At 61.9% G+C, this 16,778-nt stretch overlaps 2 protein-coding genes and 2 long non-coding RNA genes across 13 annotated transcripts; 2 read left to right on the forward strand and 2 right to left on the reverse strand.

Moving 5' to 3' along the window:
- Positions 1-2: 2 nt before the first annotated feature.
- Positions 3-13,283, reverse strand: PITPNM1 (phosphatidylinositol transfer protein membrane associated 1). 6 transcript variants are annotated; one of them, XM_029207554.1, is made up of 24 exons: positions 13,091-13,283; positions 12,030-12,148; positions 10,323-10,537; positions 10,117-10,238; positions 9,687-9,911; positions 7,885-8,211; positions 7,712-7,807; positions 7,520-7,624; positions 6,739-6,800; positions 6,394-6,644; positions 5,887-6,076; positions 5,680-5,787; positions 5,286-5,443; positions 4,992-5,197; positions 4,368-4,538; positions 3,535-3,699; positions 3,158-3,306; positions 2,922-3,032; positions 2,413-2,644; positions 2,052-2,200; positions 1,816-1,979; positions 1,552-1,735; positions 1,130-1,258; positions 3-499 (listed from the first exon to the last, which is right to left on the reverse strand). In XM_029207554.1, exons 2-24 carry the CDS (start codon positions 12,105-12,107, stop codon positions 236-238), a joined length of 3,861 nt encoding a protein of 1,286 aa, XP_029063387.1. In that variant the 5' UTR covers positions 12,108-12,148; positions 13,091-13,283; the 3' UTR covers positions 3-235. The 6 variants fall into 6 exon arrangements, 3 of the variants coding, with proteins under 3 accessions (XP_029063387.1, XP_029063388.1, XP_029063386.1); XM_029207555.1 differs by having other exon boundaries at positions 1,816-1,965; positions 2,413-2,529; positions 7,520-7,627; XM_029207553.1 differs by having other exon boundaries at positions 7,520-7,627.
- LOC114886703 lies at positions 4,545-7,914 on the forward strand. 2 transcript variants are annotated; one of them, XR_003791395.1, is made up of 3 exons: positions 4,545-4,797; positions 5,023-5,095; positions 7,697-7,914. It is a non-coding gene; the product is annotated as an uncharacterized LOC114886703 (long non-coding RNA). The 2 variants fall into 2 exon arrangements; XR_003791396.1 differs by lacking the exon at positions 7,697-7,914 and adding an exon at positions 5,897-5,942.
- Positions 8,193-10,594, forward strand: LOC114886704. 2 transcript variants are annotated; one of them, XR_003791398.1, is made up of 4 exons: positions 8,193-8,804; positions 9,047-9,160; positions 9,607-10,186; positions 10,373-10,594. It is a non-coding gene; the product is annotated as an uncharacterized LOC114886704 (long non-coding RNA). The 2 variants fall into 2 exon arrangements; XR_003791397.1 differs by having other exon boundaries at positions 9,610-10,186.
- A 1,155-nt stretch (positions 13,284-14,438) lies between the features above and the next one.
- On the reverse strand, positions 14,439-16,752 carry CDK2AP2 (cyclin dependent kinase 2 associated protein 2). Of its 3 annotated transcripts, none has more exons than XM_029209531.1 (4): positions 16,128-16,752; positions 15,722-15,822; positions 15,502-15,634; positions 14,439-14,971 (listed from the first exon to the last, which is right to left on the reverse strand). In XM_029209531.1, the coding sequence occupies exons 1-4, from the start codon at positions 16,207-16,209 to the stop codon at positions 14,904-14,906; spliced, it is 384 nt and encodes a 127-aa protein (XP_029065364.1). In that variant the 5' UTR covers positions 16,210-16,752; the 3' UTR covers positions 14,439-14,903. The 3 variants fall into 3 exon arrangements, with proteins under 3 accessions (XP_029065364.1, XP_029065365.1, XP_029065363.1); XM_029209532.1 differs by having other exon boundaries at positions 15,986-16,162; XM_029209530.1 differs by lacking the exon at positions 16,128-16,752 and having other exon boundaries at positions 15,722-16,120.
- Positions 16,753-16,778: the final 26 nt, after the last annotated feature.

A 16,778-nucleotide genomic window follows, 5' to 3' on the forward strand; every position in this document is an offset into this window, starting at 1 on the left:
TGGGATGCAGGTGGTGTTTATTTTCATGGATTTACACACACTGGAAAAGCCTCTGGGCCCTTGCTGCTCCCTCCTCTCACCCCCAGGGCTGGGTCCCCCAACATGAAAGGGAACTAACACCGAGGGGCAAACAGAGATGCAGGATGTGGGGCTGGGGGCCCAGCCTTCCACATGCGGCCACGTGGGCCTCTCAAGTGTGTGAGTAAATAACCCAAGTCCAGCCACAGTTTGGGCCTCACTCTTCGCCGTCTAGCTTGAGGCTGATGCTTCGGGCCTTGCCTCGCGCCAGGGTGGTGGGCGGCGTCCCTGGGCCTTCCCGCTCTGCCTGGCTGGGGCCCCTCGAGCGAAGCAGCTGGCTCTGTTTTCGGAGGAAGTCCACAGGGGCAGCCCCGCCATAGCTGCTCTTGGGCAGGGCGGCCCTCGAGGGTCCCACGGGGGCATGAGGGTGGGAACTGGCCTCCAGTTGGCCCAAGTGGGCCACATAGCCATCTGACAGGAACTGCGGGCAGAGGTGGGCAGGGATGAGGGGATGGCTGGTCTCAGGCCCACACGCTGCCCTCAACTGTCCTCCCCAGGGTCCTGGGCGGTGCTGGCTGCATTATAGGCCTGGCACAGCCTGACCAACCCCAGGCTGAGCCAGGGCACCTTTATTCCTGGCTCTGCCTCTCTCTGGGTCTCATCTTGAGTTTCCTCGTCTGTAGAATGGGATTTTGGAGGGAAACAACAGCAACTAACGTTTAGCAAGCACTTGCTTTGCGCCCAGCCCCGTGCACGCTGATATGCACTAAATCACGTGCTCTTCATGATAGCTGTTGAGGTCTGGTCCATCTTATCATTTCCATTTTGCAGACGAGAAATTGAGGCTCAGAAAGGTCAAGGCCTATGCCCAGGACCGTGCCAAAGTGGAACCAGTACTCAAGGTCTTGAGCATATTATCAATCCTGGCCTGCCCAGCACCTCCAAGCTGCTTGTGACCCCCATCCTAGGAGGAGCCCAGGTTCCCTGATGCCAGCCATCCTTCTCACAGCCGCCTGCCTTAGGTGCTTAACACATGGGTGGTCCTTCCGGCCCAGACCCAGGCTCCCACTCCCCAGCTGGCTCGCAGTCCCCACCTTCACTTGGTCCTCACCTGGCACTGCGCCTGGAGCTTCCTTACGGCGCGGCCCACGATGTAGGTCTGGCCCGGGGGTAGGCCCAGCGCCGCATATACGGCCACGTCTTTGGGGGACCCGTAGCCGGCCACGATGTTCAGTTCCACCTGTGGCCAGAGAGGCCAATCAGCAGCCCCGGGGGGCGGAGTCGTGAGGCAGGGGGTGGGGTCTGGTGGGCATCCCGTTCAGAATGTTTCGGGTCGAGGCCATATGGTCTACCTCACCAGGTCCCGGTGGGGTCGGGACCAGCCGTATCTCTCTAGTTGGCCCCAAGGACAAGGGGCCCCTGGGACCACGAGGGCCTTGGCGGTCTGTTAGGTTTGGGGGCCGATGGGGGTGAGACCAGATGGGCCTCCTCCCGGGGCGACGGCGGGGACGGGACCCTCCCCAGTTGCCGCACCTCCTGCACCAGGCTCTGCAGAAACACCGCCTTCTGGCGCAGCGGGTCGTGGGTGAGGCCATCGCAGAAGGAGACTACGCCGTGGGGGAAGTTGTGCTGTGACAGCCAGGCCACCACGCGGTGCTTCTGCATGTCGGGCCGGCCCGTTACGTACACGATCAGGTAGCCCGCGTCCTGCCAGTGCCTGCAGGGTGGGGCGGCGGTCAGCTCCACGCGCCAGGGGTGGAGACCAGTCACCACGGCGAGCCAGGCGGCCGCTCCTACCTGACCACGTCCACGGCGCCGGCGCGCACCTTGGGGTCGCTGCCCATGATGGAGACGCTGGCGGTGAAGGAGCCGTCGATGCTGAACACCACGGCCTCCGTGCTGCGGGCCACGACCGTCAGGCAGCACTCAGCGTACGTGTGGTCGCCCCTATGGCCCAAGGGCTGCTTGAGCGACATAGGGGCGGGGTCCAGAGGAGCCCCACCCCGCAGAGGCCCGGCCCACCCCGCGCTCACCTGACCACCATGCGCACCGGGTAAACGCCGATACCCAGCGCACGCTCCACGGGCACCGGGAAGGTGAGGCGGCCCGAGCTGTTGGTGACCTCGGTGCCAAAGTGAATCCACTTGCCTGACAGCGGCTGCGTCATGATGTAGATGTCCACCTAGCAGGCAGAGGGGGCGAGAGGGTCCCCCTGACGCTGAGCGGAGGAGGGCCGAGGCAGGCCTGTTGTTGGGGGAGGACGGGGTTGGGGGCTCAACCTAGTGTGACTGGGAGCTATCCGTGGGACAGGAGGCAGCACCCGGACCTCCCGCTTGGGGCGAGTTTGCCCGAGGGCGGCCGGTCTACCCGGGACTGAGGCCTCTGTGTCCTGACCTTCTCTCCGGTGAGCGTGACCACGTCCAAGGGCCCGTACATGAAGCGCCCGTTCAGCACCTGGGGGCGGCCCTCGCACACCACCGTGTCGCTCGCCCGGTGGTTGGAAGTGACGTTCTGGTGGAAGGAGACGGCGTGAGCCCGCAGCAAAGAGGTGACAGGGATGCGGGAGGTGCTGGTGAGGGGGACCCGCGCTCAAACTGGGGTGCTCGGCCTGGAGGAGGCGGGGTCGCTGCGAGAGAGGGGCGAGGCCCGAGGGGTGGGCGCTTTTGCTAACCCCGATCTGAGGTCATGAGGGCAGTTCCGAGGGGGCGGAGGATGAGGAGGTGGCGGGATGGTTAAGGGAGGAGACCAGTTGGTACCCAGGGGCGGGGCCGAGGCATGAGGAGGTGGGACCAGGACACAGGACCAGCGGGCGGGATTGGACCCCGGAAGGTCTTGAGGGGCGGGGATCCTGGGGAGAGTAGGCAGGGCCTCGCTCTTGAGGGCTCGAGGGGCAGGGCACGTACCCGAATCTTGACTTGGGTGCGTTTGCGCTGCCACTTCTCCCTGGGGAAGGCCGGGCTGTAGATGGACGGCTCCTCGCACTCGGCCAGCTGTGGCTGCTCCTTCTCCATCACCTGCGAAGAATCGGACCAGCAAGGCCACGTGAAGGGGGGAAGGGTGCCTGGGGCTGCCCCTCCCCCAGCCCACGGCTCCCTATCATTGGCCGGTTCCCTCTCCCACCCCGCATCCCTGGGCCCACCTGGCGCAGGATGAAGGCCACCACATCCGCCGACTCCCAGTAGCTGGCGTGGAAGAGGTGGGGCAGCGAGACGGTGGGGAAGGCGGTGAGCGCCTCAGGGCAGTACAACGAGTAGTCAATCCGCTTGGTCCCCCACCAGCGCTCCAGGACTGTACGGCCACGGTGGGCAGTGAGTCAGGGGTGGCCTCCCACCCCATGCCCACCCGTCTGGCCCCTAATGCTCTTCCCTCCCTCTTTTCTGCCAACCCTGCTGAGTCTGGAGTTGGGTGCTAGGGCACACTCATTCCAGAGCAAATGCTTGGGGCAAGGATGTTTCAGCTGGGCTTTGAAGGTGGAATAAGTATTCCCTCCCCAGGCTGGGTGGCTGGCTGACTTACTCTTAACCACCTCACTGGTGGTGCTGGGGGCAGCTGGCTGGGCTGGCAGATCACTGCCTAGCTCACTGCCCTTCCAGAAGGCTCCGCTGGTAGAGGTGGGTGTTGAGGGCACCAACATCTCCAGCTCCTCCAGAAAGAGGCCTGAGTGGGTCTGCAGAGTGTCAGCTGTGGGTGGACGGGCGACCTCAGTGGCGGGCTGGGCCAGGCCACCCTCCTGTCTTCCCACCAAGGTTCCAGGACAGCCTGGCCCCCATCCCTCCACCATCTCCCCTGCCAGCCCTCCCTGGTTGGGTCTTGGCTGAGGCTGAAGTGCCCCACATCTGGGTGGAGGTGAAGGGTGGGGGCATCCTCTCCTGTTAGCTCACCCCAACAGCCAGCTGCATTCCTGCCAGCATGACTGCCGCCACCACCTGGACCCAGGCCCACTTGTCTCATGGGGCCAAATGGCTACTCACTTGCGTGCACGTGAGTACACACCCCAAACCAATACACGAACACAAGTGCATGCGGAGACACAATGCATCCCTACACACAGACACTGCAGCCCCTCTCCCCGCCGGTGGTGGGCGGCTGCTCTCAGTGTCACCACCTCCTCCCTTCAGCCCAGTTGTCACCACTGCCCCCAACTTCTGGGCAGAGAATGTTAGAGGGTCTTGGGGATCCAGACTGCCCAAGGGGCCAGGGGAGGGCTCCCTGGTCCTGGGAGTGGTGACATGAGAGAGTACCAATGATGTGGGAACTACCTCATGTCTTCTTGGGAGAGGGGGGCCCACACCCATCCCTCACTGTTGGTGCCGTCCTCTTTCTCCCCTTTATCTTGGTTGGCGGCATACCCAGCAGCAGGGATGAGCCGTCTCCCAGGGGGAACTTCTGGTAGCGCGGCACAGCCAGTGGGGCGATGGCCTGGAACTTGGGGGCCAGCAGGGGCTCAAGGCGGGAGGCGCAGGGGTCGGCCGCATGGAAGAGGTTGTAGATCTGCTCACAGGCTGGCCGCATCTGGGCCACTGGTACCCAGAAGATAAAGGGGGGAGGGGATTCATCTGGGCATACTGGGAGGCAGGGGTTGTGGGAAGCAGCACCCTGACATGCTGTGTGACCCTGAACCAGCACTTCCCAGACTCTACTCCCTGGGAGGTCCCTGGGAGTGCTTAAAAGTGAGACAGGTCTCTCGGCTAAAAAGAGATCAGAGCCTTCGATTTGCTGATGTTCAAGATGAAGCGTTCCCCATGCCTGTTGGACCCCCTCTCATGAAAGCATCTGTGGGTATGCGTTCCTCCTGGTGCACTTTGGGACACTTGGCCTTGGCAAGTCCCTTCTTTCTGGGCCTCAGGTTTTCCCTCTCTAGCCAAGCCATTTATTTGTACAGTGGGGAATGGTATAAACACCCCCATTTCAGATGAAACAAAGAGGAGATGGGGGAGGGGCAGGTGAAGCCCACCCCCACCCTGAGGGCTCACCCTCCAACGTGGGCATCACGGTTTTCCGCAGAGCCAGCACCAGGCCCAGAGGGGAGCCAAAGAGGAAGAAGCCGGAGACCTTGAAGTCAAGGCGGGTGGCACTGGTGAGACCATCAGGAACCTCAGAGGCGGCAGCGGGTGGACAGGAGGCTGTGCTTGCCTGTCTGGGCTCCCCAGAGGAGGTGGCTGAGGGGACCATCTGCAGGCTGCGGGAGGGGGGGGAGGGTGCTCAGTGCTGCTGCTTCCGCAGCCCAGCACAAGCCCAGTTTGGGGTTGATGGGGCAGGAATGTCACCTGTTTTGAGAGCCCTCGGGCTCAGGACTGGCCATGTCGCTGTGGGTGTGCTGGGCAGGCAGCACTGAGGGCTCTGGGCTGGCCCGGCCCAGTCCCTCCACCCCATCTGCCAGGGGATCCCGCACTGGGCCAACCTCCGGGGAGAGCAGCTCATTGTTCTAGACGGAATAGGGGACAGAAACAGCCTTAGGACTGGAGACAGTCGATTTCTACTTATTTGGAAGTGAGGAAAGAGGCTTGGGGGTTGGGCAGGGACTTAAACAAAGAGTAGAGCCCTAGAGGAGGTGGAATGAGGCAGCAGGGGACAGGCCGGAGAGAGGGCATATTCCAGGGGCAGAGAACTAGAGCCGGGGAGACACCTGCCTCCTGAGAAGGCGGGTCCAGCCACACTGACCGTGCTTCCTCGGCGGCTGCTGCTGTGGCTCCCAGTGCCCGCGCTGGCACTGTGGCAGAGTGCGTCAAAGCCCAGGATTCCACCGACGCCATCCCCAATCAGCACCACCTGGGTGGAAGGGCAGCACCATCAGGAGGGGCTGCAGCAGAGGCAGGAGGATGGGGGGCTCCCGCAGCAAGTTCCCCGGGAACATCCCTAACTCCTGACCTGCCCGCAGAAGCCGACACCCTCAGACGAGCGCAGGAAGGCGGCGTAGGCCTGGTTAGTGCGGGCAATGACCGTGGCCACAGCGCCCTGGTATTGGGAGGATGAGGTGGCCAGCAACGGCAGGGCAGCCAGTGGAATGTGGTCCTGGGAGCGGGACAGGCTGTCACCGTCATGGCTGTAGGGGCTCAGGCTGTAGGAGGAGGGGGTATAATGGATGGGTGGGGGGCCTCCAGGCCCTCCACTGCCCCCTCTAAGTCCCCTTGACCTGTTGGCAAGTCCTAGCACTGGAGGGCCTTTGTGGGGCCCGTCAGTATCCCAGAGGCCTTTGTGATGGAGCCATTGACTAGAAACTGAAATCCAGCTGGGTAGGTGACTAGCCCAGGTGTTTGGCTTCCTGGCCTCCTCCCCCTCCCCCCATGGGGCCTCTCTGGTCTCAGGAGCCCCCAAGTGGCTGTCCACACCTTGGGGATCCTGTGTGTCCCCCACCCTCCCATCCCTGACCAGTACTTGGAGACAAGGGCATAGGCAGCGGCGCAGATGGGTGGGCAGGGCACCAGGCGCAGCGCCACATGGCCCAGGGCCTCGGGGAAATGGACGCGGGCGATGGCCTCGAAGGCCAGGCTTAGCGTCTGCACATCCGCCTGCTTGGAGCTGGTGTCTCCAGGGCCTGAGTCTAGGATGTTGCCGCTGTGCAGGATGAGGAAGAGGGCGTGGACTGCGCATGTCTCTGCCCCCAGTTCCCCCGCTCCATCCGGGCCCTGCGGGGCACAGGGAGGGGTGCCAGGGATGTCAGAGCAGTGGCCTGGCCGGTGGGTGGGCAGAATGAGACGCGGGGTGGCCGACCATACTCACTTCTGGGTCCCTGGGTGCTCGGGCCCCATCCCCGATATCTTTGGTGGACTCGGTTCCAGGGTCTGCAGGATAGGGAAAGCCAGTGAAGGGGACTGAGGGGTCCGTGGGGATCCCCGCATCTGGTACTTCAGGTACCCCTGCTCTGCTGTCTGCCTGAGCACCCGCCCTCGCCCCCCATCTTCCTCTGACCTTCTCCTCTCACCCAACTCTCCCAGGTCATTTCACGTTTCTGCGTCTTTGCACATGGCCAGTCCTGCTGCTGACAGGCATGCTTCTCCGCACAAGCCCTGTTTGCCTGGAAAATTCCTTCTAATCCTGTCCTGTCCAATATGGTAGCCACTAGTCACGTGTGCCTACTTAAACTGAAATGAATTAAAATAACAATACCAATTTCAGTTCCTCAGTCCCACTCGCCACATTTCAAGTACTTGCTAGCCACATGTAGCTAGTGGCTAGAACATTTCCATCATCTGAGAAAGTTCTTTTGGGCAGAGCTCGTCCAATCCTTCTAACTCCAGCTTAGACATCACCTCCCACGTGAAGCCTTCCTGGACTCCAAATGAATTCCTCCATTCTCTGTGCTGTGTCTGAACCCTGAATACACGCCCCACATCCACCCATCCACCCATTATCTGCTCATTATTCGTCTGTGTATTTAATGAGCACCCTTTCTGGACTGACATTCATCTCAGGACCCCATTAAACTTAGGAATGAGTTGTTCTCCAAGTCCCCACCGCATATGGAGTGCTGGTGGCTGGCAACTGGATGCAGGATATTTACCTGGCGCCCCTTCTGCCTCCATGGGGCAGGCAAAGGCGTCGATGAAGTCATTGGAGTTCCACTTGGTCATCTCCTTGGGGAAAACCTCGTCACTGTCTGAGAAACCTTCTGAAGGGACGAGGGGCTGCGTCATGGGCTGGCGGGAGCTGCTCATGGACGCCCCCCCTCCCCTAACAGGTCTCGGGTGCTGACCGTGGGCATCAAAGAACTCCTCCTCAGAGCTGTTCTCAGAGTCTCGGGCGATGTTCTGCATGCGCCACTCGGACAGAGTCTGGGGAGACACGCCCCCTGCAGGGCCACATTGGCCTCAGCCTGGGAGTTCAGCCTGAGGGCCGCTCCCTCCTGCCCCTGTGCCTCAGCCTCACCTCCATGCTGGGACGAGTAGGAGGAACGGGAGGACGAGGACCACTGCTTGCCGAAGCTGGCATCAGGCGAGGCATCGGGGCCTGGGGGCACCTCGGGCCCATCGGGGGCGCCAGCACGGCTGGCCCCAGCCCGGGCCTCAGTGCTTGGCTTCCCGGGGGGCTGGGCCTCGGGCCCCTCACTGCCTGTGTTGCACTTGGCCATGCGCTGTGCCAGCATGCGGGCGGTCTCTTCCTCCAGTGCCCGGATGTCAGCCATGCTCAGCTCTGTCCACTCGTCCTGCCAGCACCAGGCCTGGCGGTGGGCCCGCAGCATCACCCGACGCAGGCCTGCAGGCGCCCGGGCATCAAAGCCATGCCCTCCCCACCCACACGCCCCAGCCCCGAGTTTCCCTGCCACCGCAGCCACATGCCCAGCCCATGAGTTCAGGGAATGGCTCCCCTGGGCACACCACCCACCCAGGGCCACAAAGTAGGGCAGGGTGAGCACTGTCCGGGAGACGGGAGTGGAAACTGGGGCATTTGTCTTCCTGCCCCACCTCCGTCCCTGCCCACTGCCTCTTTTATCCCTCTGGACACCCCAACTCTGAGCGCTGAGCCCACCCCGACACCCCGGGAAGCTGGGAGCAATGTTTGTTCTTGCTTCTGTCAGCTGGCTTCCTGCTGATTTCTTCACAAGAGTTAACAATTAAGGCGTCGATAGTTAATGAAATTGTTGATGGTTAATGAAGGTGTTAAGAGTTAATGGAAGTGTTGGCACTTAATGAAGCAAAACGTGATACCCGTTCTGGGACAGTTCCATCCTAAGCAGTGGACTAAAGTTAGAGACTCCAGCGTCTAGGAGATAACGTCATCATGACTGAATTACTGTGACAAACTTCTGGAAGGAGATACACCAGAATCTTAACAGTGGTTACATGTGGGTGAGTTTCATCTTTTTAATTTGTGCTTTTTGGCATTTTTCCAAATTTAAGCTACGGTGCCTGTATTACTCTCTGAGTTAAATTTCCTCATCTGTAAAATGGGAATAATAATTGTCCTCACCTTGAGGGGTGTTGGGGGTGTTAAAGGAGATCTTGCATGGGAAGTGATTAGCAAAGAATTAGGCATGTGGTGATCAATATTAGCTTTTTACTATCTGGCCCAACCTCTTCCTCATTTACAGAAGGGAAAATTAAGGCACAGAGATGGGAAGTATCTCCCTGGAGGAGAGTTTCCATGAGGGTCCGTGGTGGGATGGAACCCAGGTCCCTGGACACCCCCATCCTTCTACCTGCAGGTAGTCTACCCTCAGACCTGGGAGGTGGGGCAGGGCTGAGCCACAGGAACTGTGGGGTTAGTTTTAGGGGGGGCATGAAACAGGGCCTCCTGGATAACAGGGCCAAAGGATGGGACTCGGAGAGAGCGACAGAGTCACAGCTTTGGCCTGCACTCCTTAGCGTGTTGCAGGTTAGAGCTGGGGACCCTCCTGAGAGCCTCTAAGTCTCGCTTGACCCACAGAACACTGGAGAGTCTTAGAATTTTAATGGATGAGAAGCAGCATCTCTGAATGTCAGAACCGGCATGGACCTCAGAGATCACGTTGTCAGCTTCTTGCCCGCCTGACTCTCACCTGTACCTCAAGGCTAGGCTCCCCCAACCCCTAGCTAGGCTGTGCGGCTCCCCTCTGCCTCAGTGCCCACCACATCAAACGGAAATGACGGCTTTATGTTTCTGTGTCCCCAGTAGACTGGGAGCATCCCTGGCTCAAACGCGCGGCCTGGTGCATGCCGAGGAAATAGAACCTCGCGAGGCTGGGCGCTCACCGACATCGTGGATGAACTGCTCAATCTTGGCCTGCATGCCCCAGTAGCGGAACTCAACCTTGCACAGCTTATAGGCGCACATGAGGGGCCCCGTCTGGGCTGCTGTGCGTGCCCAGTCATCAGCCAGCGGTCCTCGGCCTGTCTTGGCCGAGCGGTACAGCCGGGGGTCTTCTTCCGCTTTGTACTCGCCTGGGGCCACTGCATCCCGCACGATGTCGATGGTATCTGGGGGGGTTCCGGCAGCGCTGAGCAACAGCAGCCCCCTCTGGCCCCTGCCACTCCTCCCCCACCTCGGGATTGGGGGGGGCAACTTTCCATGCACAGGAAGCCTAGACCGGGAGAGAGCCTGGGACTTGTCAGAGGCCGCCTGTTGAGGTGGCAGGTGTCCTGAGAGGGGCTCCACGGTCCCCCCGCTGGCTCCAGGCCTCACCCAGGATGCGCTGTCTCCGCTCAGCCCCACTCAGGTTGAAGACATTCGGCTGCTGCCCCCCATCAGGCAGGTAATAGGTCTCTATTTCAATGGAGAATTTCTCCACAAAGGGGCAGGTGTACCTGGGCAGAGGGTGGGGTGAGGGTCACGGCTGTGCCCGCCAGGTCTGTTCCCCTCCTGGCCCCAGACCTGCCCCACCCACTCACCGGGTGCGGGTGTAGGGATAGGCATTCCAGGATTCCTCCTCCACCTGCAGGGCGGCCTTGGGCAGCAGTGCCCGGAACCAGCCTGGGATGTGGGAGCCCACGTGGTACACCTTGTGTGTGTACTGCCCACTGCCACCGGGCCCATCCGTGTAGGGCCGGTTGGCCAGGATCTCCACGCCACTGCCCTCACCACTTGACTCTTCTCGGCTCTTTTTCTGCAGCCCAGGGCAAGAGTAGAACGGGCAGCTCAGCCCCAGATCAGCTCCTGGGATGGGATCCCAAGCTAGGCCTGGTCCCCTGTGCAGCTGAGGCCCTAGTCCCAGCCGTTCTAACTCCCTGAAACCCGACCCTGGTCCCCTGTAGCTCCCGGGGTCAGGATTACAGCCACTGTCCAGTCCCCTATGGGGTTCTGCAGGCCAGGACTCATTCAGTCACTCAAGTATTTGTTGTCTGCTCTATTCCAGACATTGTTTGGGATTATGTTAATTGGGATGTGTTGATGTACAGAACACAGACCCCTGCCTGCCCCTGTGCAACTTATGTTCCAGTGGAGGGAGATAGATAACAGACAGAAAACAAAAAAAAGCAAATTAGAAGGTGCTAAGTGCTGTGGTAAAAAGAAAGCACAGAATAGGGTAAGGGGGATAGGGCTGGGGGTTGCAATTTTGATGGGATGGTCAGGGAAGGCCTCATTGAGAAGATAACATGACCTTGATCTGAAGGTGACCTGGGGGAAGGGAGGGTGCTGAGCAGGTGTGAGGTGGGGGCACTATTCGAGGCAGAGGGGAAGCCAGTGTAAGCTCCTGAGGTGGGCGCATGCTGCGTGTGCTGCTGGCAAGGGGCCAGGGTGGGTGGCCTGGAAGAATCCAGGAGAGTAAAAGGGGCCCCCACCTTTCTAGGACCCCAACACCAGCTCCTGCCACACCCCTCATAGTTGGAGAGCACTCAGATCCCGTCCTTACATAGCTCTGTTGTTTGAACCTGGCCCACTTAACCCTCTGAGGCCAGATCCCGGCCCCCTTGCCTGCTCAGACTCTGGTCCCACATTTCTGGGGAGCACGTCTGGAACGGGCACCAACCCTCTCCCCTTCCTGAGAGCCTGCTCTGGCTCATTCTTCCTGACGTCCAGGGCCAGACCTCTATCCCCTTCTTCTTAGCCCAGACCTCAGCATCTGGGGTCCCTGCCTGCTCCTCTCTATGACAGATTTGGGGCCTGATCCTCAGCCCATCTCCCTGACCGCCTGGGGCTGCCGAGGTCCTGCCAAGGCCCTCTGGGAACCCCTCCCAGTCTTTCCCTACCACCTGGGACCTGCTCCTCACTTTCTGCCTCCCGCTCTTTTGCATCCTCATGCGCTCCTTTGCTTACTCCCAAAGGATTACACATTCTAAGGAGGATTAAAGGAGGTCAGATGGGGGCTGAGCGCACAGGAGGGGCTGGGCACTTGGGGTGGGGAGGCACCACTAGGCCCTTCTGTCGCTCTTCCCACAGACTTTAACCACCACCACCCCTCCCCCACATCCGACCGGGGAAGCTCTCTCTCCTCCTCTGGCCTGAGCCCTTCCAAGCCCCAGAGCGGGACTGGAGGGGGATTGAGCTGGGCCCGGCCCCTGGTCCCAGGTGCGGCCTGCGCGCTCCTGCGGACACCAAACATGAAGCATACCTCCCCCCACCCCGCGCCTTGGTCGCCTACTTCCCACCGCCCTCACCTGGATCATGTAGAGCTGGGCCACCTGGTACTCGTCCAGGCTCATGGGCAGCACAATGTGGTACTCCTTGATGAGCATCCTGAAGGCGCTCGGCCGGCGGTGCGCGGCCTCCGCTCCCGCTGGCGCAGGACACCGCGCGGCCGTCAGTGCGGGGCGGCGGCGCGCGGCCCCGAGCCCTGCGCGAGGGCCGAGGGGCTCGGGCCCGGCGACCCCATGCCCGGGCTCGCCGCAGGGGAGGCAGAGGCGAGCCCAGCTCTGCAGCCAGCGCCGCGGGGGGCCGGGAGCCTCGGCGAGGCTGAGCGCTGACCTCTTTTCCGCGCAGCCCCCGCCCCCCGCCCGCTCATCGCCACGGCAACCGCGCGCTGACGCTGGCCCCCCGGAGCCGCGGGCTCAGGCCGGCGGGCTGGCTGGCCAGCCTTGCCTCTTCGGCCGCGTCCGCGTCCAAGCCCCTCGGAATGGCATCCCTCGGGGACCCGCCCCCAGGAACCCCCGGGCCCCTCCTTCCGGGCCCGCCTTCCACAACCGGCCCCTCGGGGCCCGCCCCTTGCATCCCTTTCCCCGAGTCGGTCCCGTGTCCTCCACTCTTGGACGTCCACTTAGAACCTTGTCCCCTGGGGTGTCTCTACGCGGAGCAGCCCCGTGCACCCCTCCTCAGCATCTCTGTCAGTGTTCCCCACCCCCCGCCCCCGAACCTACCTTCAAAGACCAGATAACTAACACCTCCGCCCGCTAGACCTGCCTTCCCCACCCTGGCCGGCAGCCCAGTCCCCAACTCTCCCCTTCCCAGCATCCTTTCTGGACTCCCGGCACTTGTCTACGCAGCCGCCCCATCATCCTTCCCGAGGGCTGAGCCCTCTTCGGGCTGAGGCAGAAGTATCCCACGGGCCCCCGCCCTGAGAGACCCCCTCCGTCCACCTGCGCCCCGGTTTCGCTGCAGCCCCTACCTACACCTCGCACCCACTGAGCAGGCGAGAGGCCCCCGTTGTCTCCACTTCCTTCCACTCCCCAGCGTCCCCGTCCCCCGCCGTGCTCTTGGCCCGCCCGCCAACGTCCCGGCTCACCTCTAGTTTAGGGCGGGCGCCCCTCACCCGGTACGGGCGGGGGCGGACGGGCGGCGGGTCAGAGCCCCCAGCGCCCCGAGCCCCGGCCTCGGATTCCAGCGGTGGCCGGACCCCCTGGAGGCGAAGCGCGGGCCCATGGCCCCGACCTTCCTCCTGGTCTGCCCGCCGGTGCCCCTGCTGTCCTTCCCCGTCGCCCGCCGCGTCACTGCGGCCGCCCCGCCTCCTTCCTGGGCCCGGCGGCCCTCCCCCCCACCCAGGCCGGGTCCGGGCAGCCCCGCCCGCGGCGGAGGAGGGCGGCCCCATTCTTCCTTCCCCTAGGCGGCGGGGGAAGAAGAGGCCCTTCTCCAAAGGCTGGCGCTTCTCAGTCCCGCTGTATTCTTTGGGATCCCCAAAGCACTCTGGGTTCCCACCTCCACCCTGGCCCAGCCCTCCTGTGTGCTATGGAAATATGACAGAGTCCCATTCCCAACTTCCCAGGCCCTTGGATCCTGAGGCCCAGGGCGGGGGAAATGCCTCCCCGTCCAAAGTGCAGCCAGAAGCTGGTCTCTGACTTGCCTCTACCTAGCTGGTGGGGTTCCAGTGCCCCAGACCTCTAGGGTCATTCTGCCACACACACAGGCAGAGGCCTGCAGTCACTCCAAATCTTTGCGCTAGTCCCTGAATGGGGACCCATGGCTTTCCCCACCTATATCTTCTGGGTCCACAGTCTGGTCAATGGCCACCAGATCCTGCGCAAAGGCTGAGACAGCCTAGGGTTGGGCCCGTGAGACCACACCCAGTCAGCTACAAGGCATTGGGACAGTGTATGGCAGCACCGAGCTGGGTCTCACCCATGTTGGAAACCAGTTCTCTCTCCTTGACTGTTTCTCAGGTCCTGTGGGGAGGGAAGCAGCAATGCTCCCTTTCTTTCCTCTCTGAGGACTCAGAGATGGGGTGTATTCAGAGCCTCCAGGGCTGATTCCAAGCTTAGGATGTTAGGGCATTAAGGCATGTGAGGGTGTGGCTTAAGTGAACTGGCATTTCCACCAGCTAGGCACTGCTAGTCCAGGGAAAGAACCCTCTAGGCTCAGGCTGGAGACAGTGCCCTCCAGCCGTGGAGGCAGCCAAGGCCCTGCGCTGCCCCCTGGTGGCATCACGTGAAGGAGGGCAGGGCGCTCGGCTACTGGAGCTCACCCTTTCCACTACTTACAGCTGGAAGGCTGAGGGCCAGAGAAGGGCAGGGTTCCACTCAAGGTCAATGGACAGTGGAGGCAAGGCAAAGCCAGGCTCCGTGGGCCTCTCTCCCACCCACTGCACCCCACCTTCCGCCCATCCAGGCTTAGCAAAAGCACCAGACTCAAAAACTACAAGCTGAGAGAACAACTCCAAATTATCTTTTATTTATACAAAAAGGGCATATTTAGCAAAAGACACACTGAGAAAAGAGTCGCCACGGCCCAGGAGACAGGGCAGGGAGGCGACAGGCCTTCTGAGGCCCTGCTGGGGAGAAGGGGTCTGGGAAAAGTGGTGAGAAGTCCTGGGTAAGTGCTGAGTGGTGGGGGCCACAGAAAGGAGAAAGCTCCAGTTGGATCAACACTGTTGGCAGGTCATGGGTGGGATTCACAGTGACCTCGCTGCTAACTCTTTTGGGGGTTTCCAGTTAGTGCTGCCGACTGGAGCGAGAGCCGCCCACTGGTTCCTGGAGGGCACCCACCAAAGGACACAGAACAGGAAGCCCAGGATGGGAAGTGCAACTCGGGGTGAAGGCCAGGGAGAAGCAGGTGCTCTGCAGTGGCCCGGAAAGGTCCAGATGCTGAGGCGGAGTCGAGTCCTGTTACGTGCGGGCGTTCCGCTCTGTCTCTGCCAGGCACTCTCTGACTAGCGCCCGGGCATGGATGATGCCTGGGGTGTGGATACGGAAGTAACATACAGGATCTCAGCGACCCTCCACAGTCCCAAGTTCACCCGCCAGTGAAAAACACCCTCCCTCTCCATCCCCTTCCCTTTCAGTAAAAGGGACTATAATCTAATGAGGGGCTGGATGAGATTAGAGGTTTAGAGGTTAATCCTCAAATTTGCCCTGTTGAAATACAAACTCCCAGGTCCTTCCCTGGAAATTAACTCAACGTCAATTCAATTTAAAACGCCTCTCTGGGGGACTTCCCTGGTGGTCCTGTGGTTAAGACTCCACGCTCCCAATGCAGGGGGCATGGGTTCGATCTCTGGTCGGGGAACTAAGATCCCGCATGCTGCATGGCGTGGCCAAAAAAACACAAAAAACAAACCAAAAAACCCCACCTCTCTGGATAGTGATCCTGGCCCTAGCCCAGGCTTGGCTCAGGTGGCCTCCAGATGTCTTTCCTTCCCTACCTAGTGAAGCACTGTCCAGTGTTTGTCTCCCGGGCAGAGGCGGTGGGCCTGGCCTCACTTACCTCTCTTCAGGCGCTCCATGGCGCTCTTGCTGCCAGCATAGGTGGGCCGGATCTCTTTGCCCATCTCCTCTATGACCGACAGCAGGTCGGTGTAAGTGCTTTGGGAGCCCTGGGCACCAGGTGGTTTCATTGCCTATGTCAAAAGAGAACAGGGCAGTGAGCTCAGGCCAAGAAGGAGCCCCCAGTCCCCATCCATAGGCAATCCCTCGGCTCCACTCACCTGCACATAGCCCATGGAGGGCGGTCCAAAGTCGTTAAACAGTGGTCTGAAAGGGGCAGCGGCTCCTGGCACCGAGCCCGACGGCGATGGGACACTTCCGGCTGCAACATGCGCCAGTAAGAGGTCAGCGTGGGGCAGGGACGCCTCGCCCCGACGTTCCAAGCCCCGGACCAGATTCGCCCGATTCCCTCCAAAGGGCTTCATTCCAGGCTGCTAAACTTCAGGATAAACCCCTCCCCCTGCGCTTCACCAACAAGCCCTTACGTGACCACGCCCACTTCACAGGCCAGCGAACTGAGGCTCAGCGAGGGTAGGCGGCAGGCCCAGTATTGCAGAACTCAGGCCGTCTTCTCTTCGAGACCTCGACCGCCCGGGCAGGCAAGCAGGGGTGGAGCTGGATCCTCACCTGTAGGGACCGGGGTGCCGGGCCCAGGGGTGCTGGAGCCGGGGGTGCTGCTGGGGGCGGGGGCGATGGGTTTGTAGGACATCCCCAACTCCTGGGTGCGGCAGACGCCGGCCGGCCGCTCCTCCCGGGTTGGCTGCCTGGCCGCTCAGCCGCGCTCTGATTGGCAAGCCGGCAGCACGCCCCTGGTAAATAGAGCTCAGGCCGGAAGGGCGGGCGGGTACGAACGCTCCTTCACTCCCGATTGGCGCGCGGAGATGTCACTCGGGCCTTCTCATTGGCCGAGACCGGCCCCAACAGGCCGCAACCGCTGCTGATTGGTCTCCGCCTTCCGGACCTCGCACCTGTCTGCTTCGGATTGGGCGGTGGCCGACGCCTTCCGCAATTGGCGAGTTCGCGGCCCGGGCCGGCGCGCTCTCAATCCGATTAGTCCCAAAGCCCGAGAGGCGGGGCCTCGGAAGCCTGGACCTGGGTCTGGTCCGCCGCGGTTCGCGCCGAGCCGGGCTTCCCGGGCTCGGGTGCCGCCCTCGCGCCTCACTCACGTTGCTTCGTACGTCAGCTTCCCGCTGCCCGGTCCCGGTCTAGCTGGGCTGCTGTCGCCGGCGCCGCCGCCGTCGCCGCCGCCGCCGCCGCCGCCGCCGCCGCCGCCGCCGC

Source organism: Monodon monoceros, unplaced genomic scaffold, assembly GCF_005190385.1.
Source record: "Monodon monoceros isolate NGI ecotype Baffin Bay Population unplaced genomic scaffold, NGI_Narwhal_1 Super_Scaffold_7, whole genome shotgun sequence".
NCBI classification, from domain to species: Eukaryota; Metazoa; Chordata; class Mammalia; order Artiodactyla; family Monodontidae; genus Monodon; species Monodon monoceros.

What these genes read in the sequence shown, in the direction of transcription:
- PITPNM1 (XM_029207553.1), bottom strand. Translation starts at nt 12,107, where the DNA reads ATGCTCATCAAGGAGTACCACATTGTGCTGCCCATGAGCCTGGACGAG. An exon ending in CGGCTCATCCCTGCTGCTGG is followed by an intron (nt 3,700 to 4,367) that starts GTATGCCGCCAA and finishes GTCCACCCACAG; the next exon opens with CTGACACTCTGCAGACCCAC. An exon ending in TCACGCTCACCGGAGAGAAG is followed by an intron (nt 2,201 to 2,412) that starts GTCAGGACACAG and finishes TCTGCCTGCTAG; the next exon opens with GTGGACATCTACATCATGAC.
- CDK2AP2 (XM_029209530.1), bottom strand. Translation starts at nt 15,925, where the DNA reads ATGAAGCCCTTTGGAGGGAATCGGGCGAATCTGGTCCGGGGCTTGGAA. An exon ending in CCTCCATGGGCTATGTGCAG is followed by an intron (nt 15,635 to 15,721) that starts GTGAGTGGAGCC and finishes CTTTTGACATAG; the next exon opens with GCAATGAAACCACCTGGTGC. An exon ending in CATGGAGCGCCTGAAGAGAG is followed by an intron (nt 14,972 to 15,501) that starts GTAAGTGAGGCC and finishes TCCACACCCCAG; the next exon opens with GCATCATCCATGCCCGGGCG.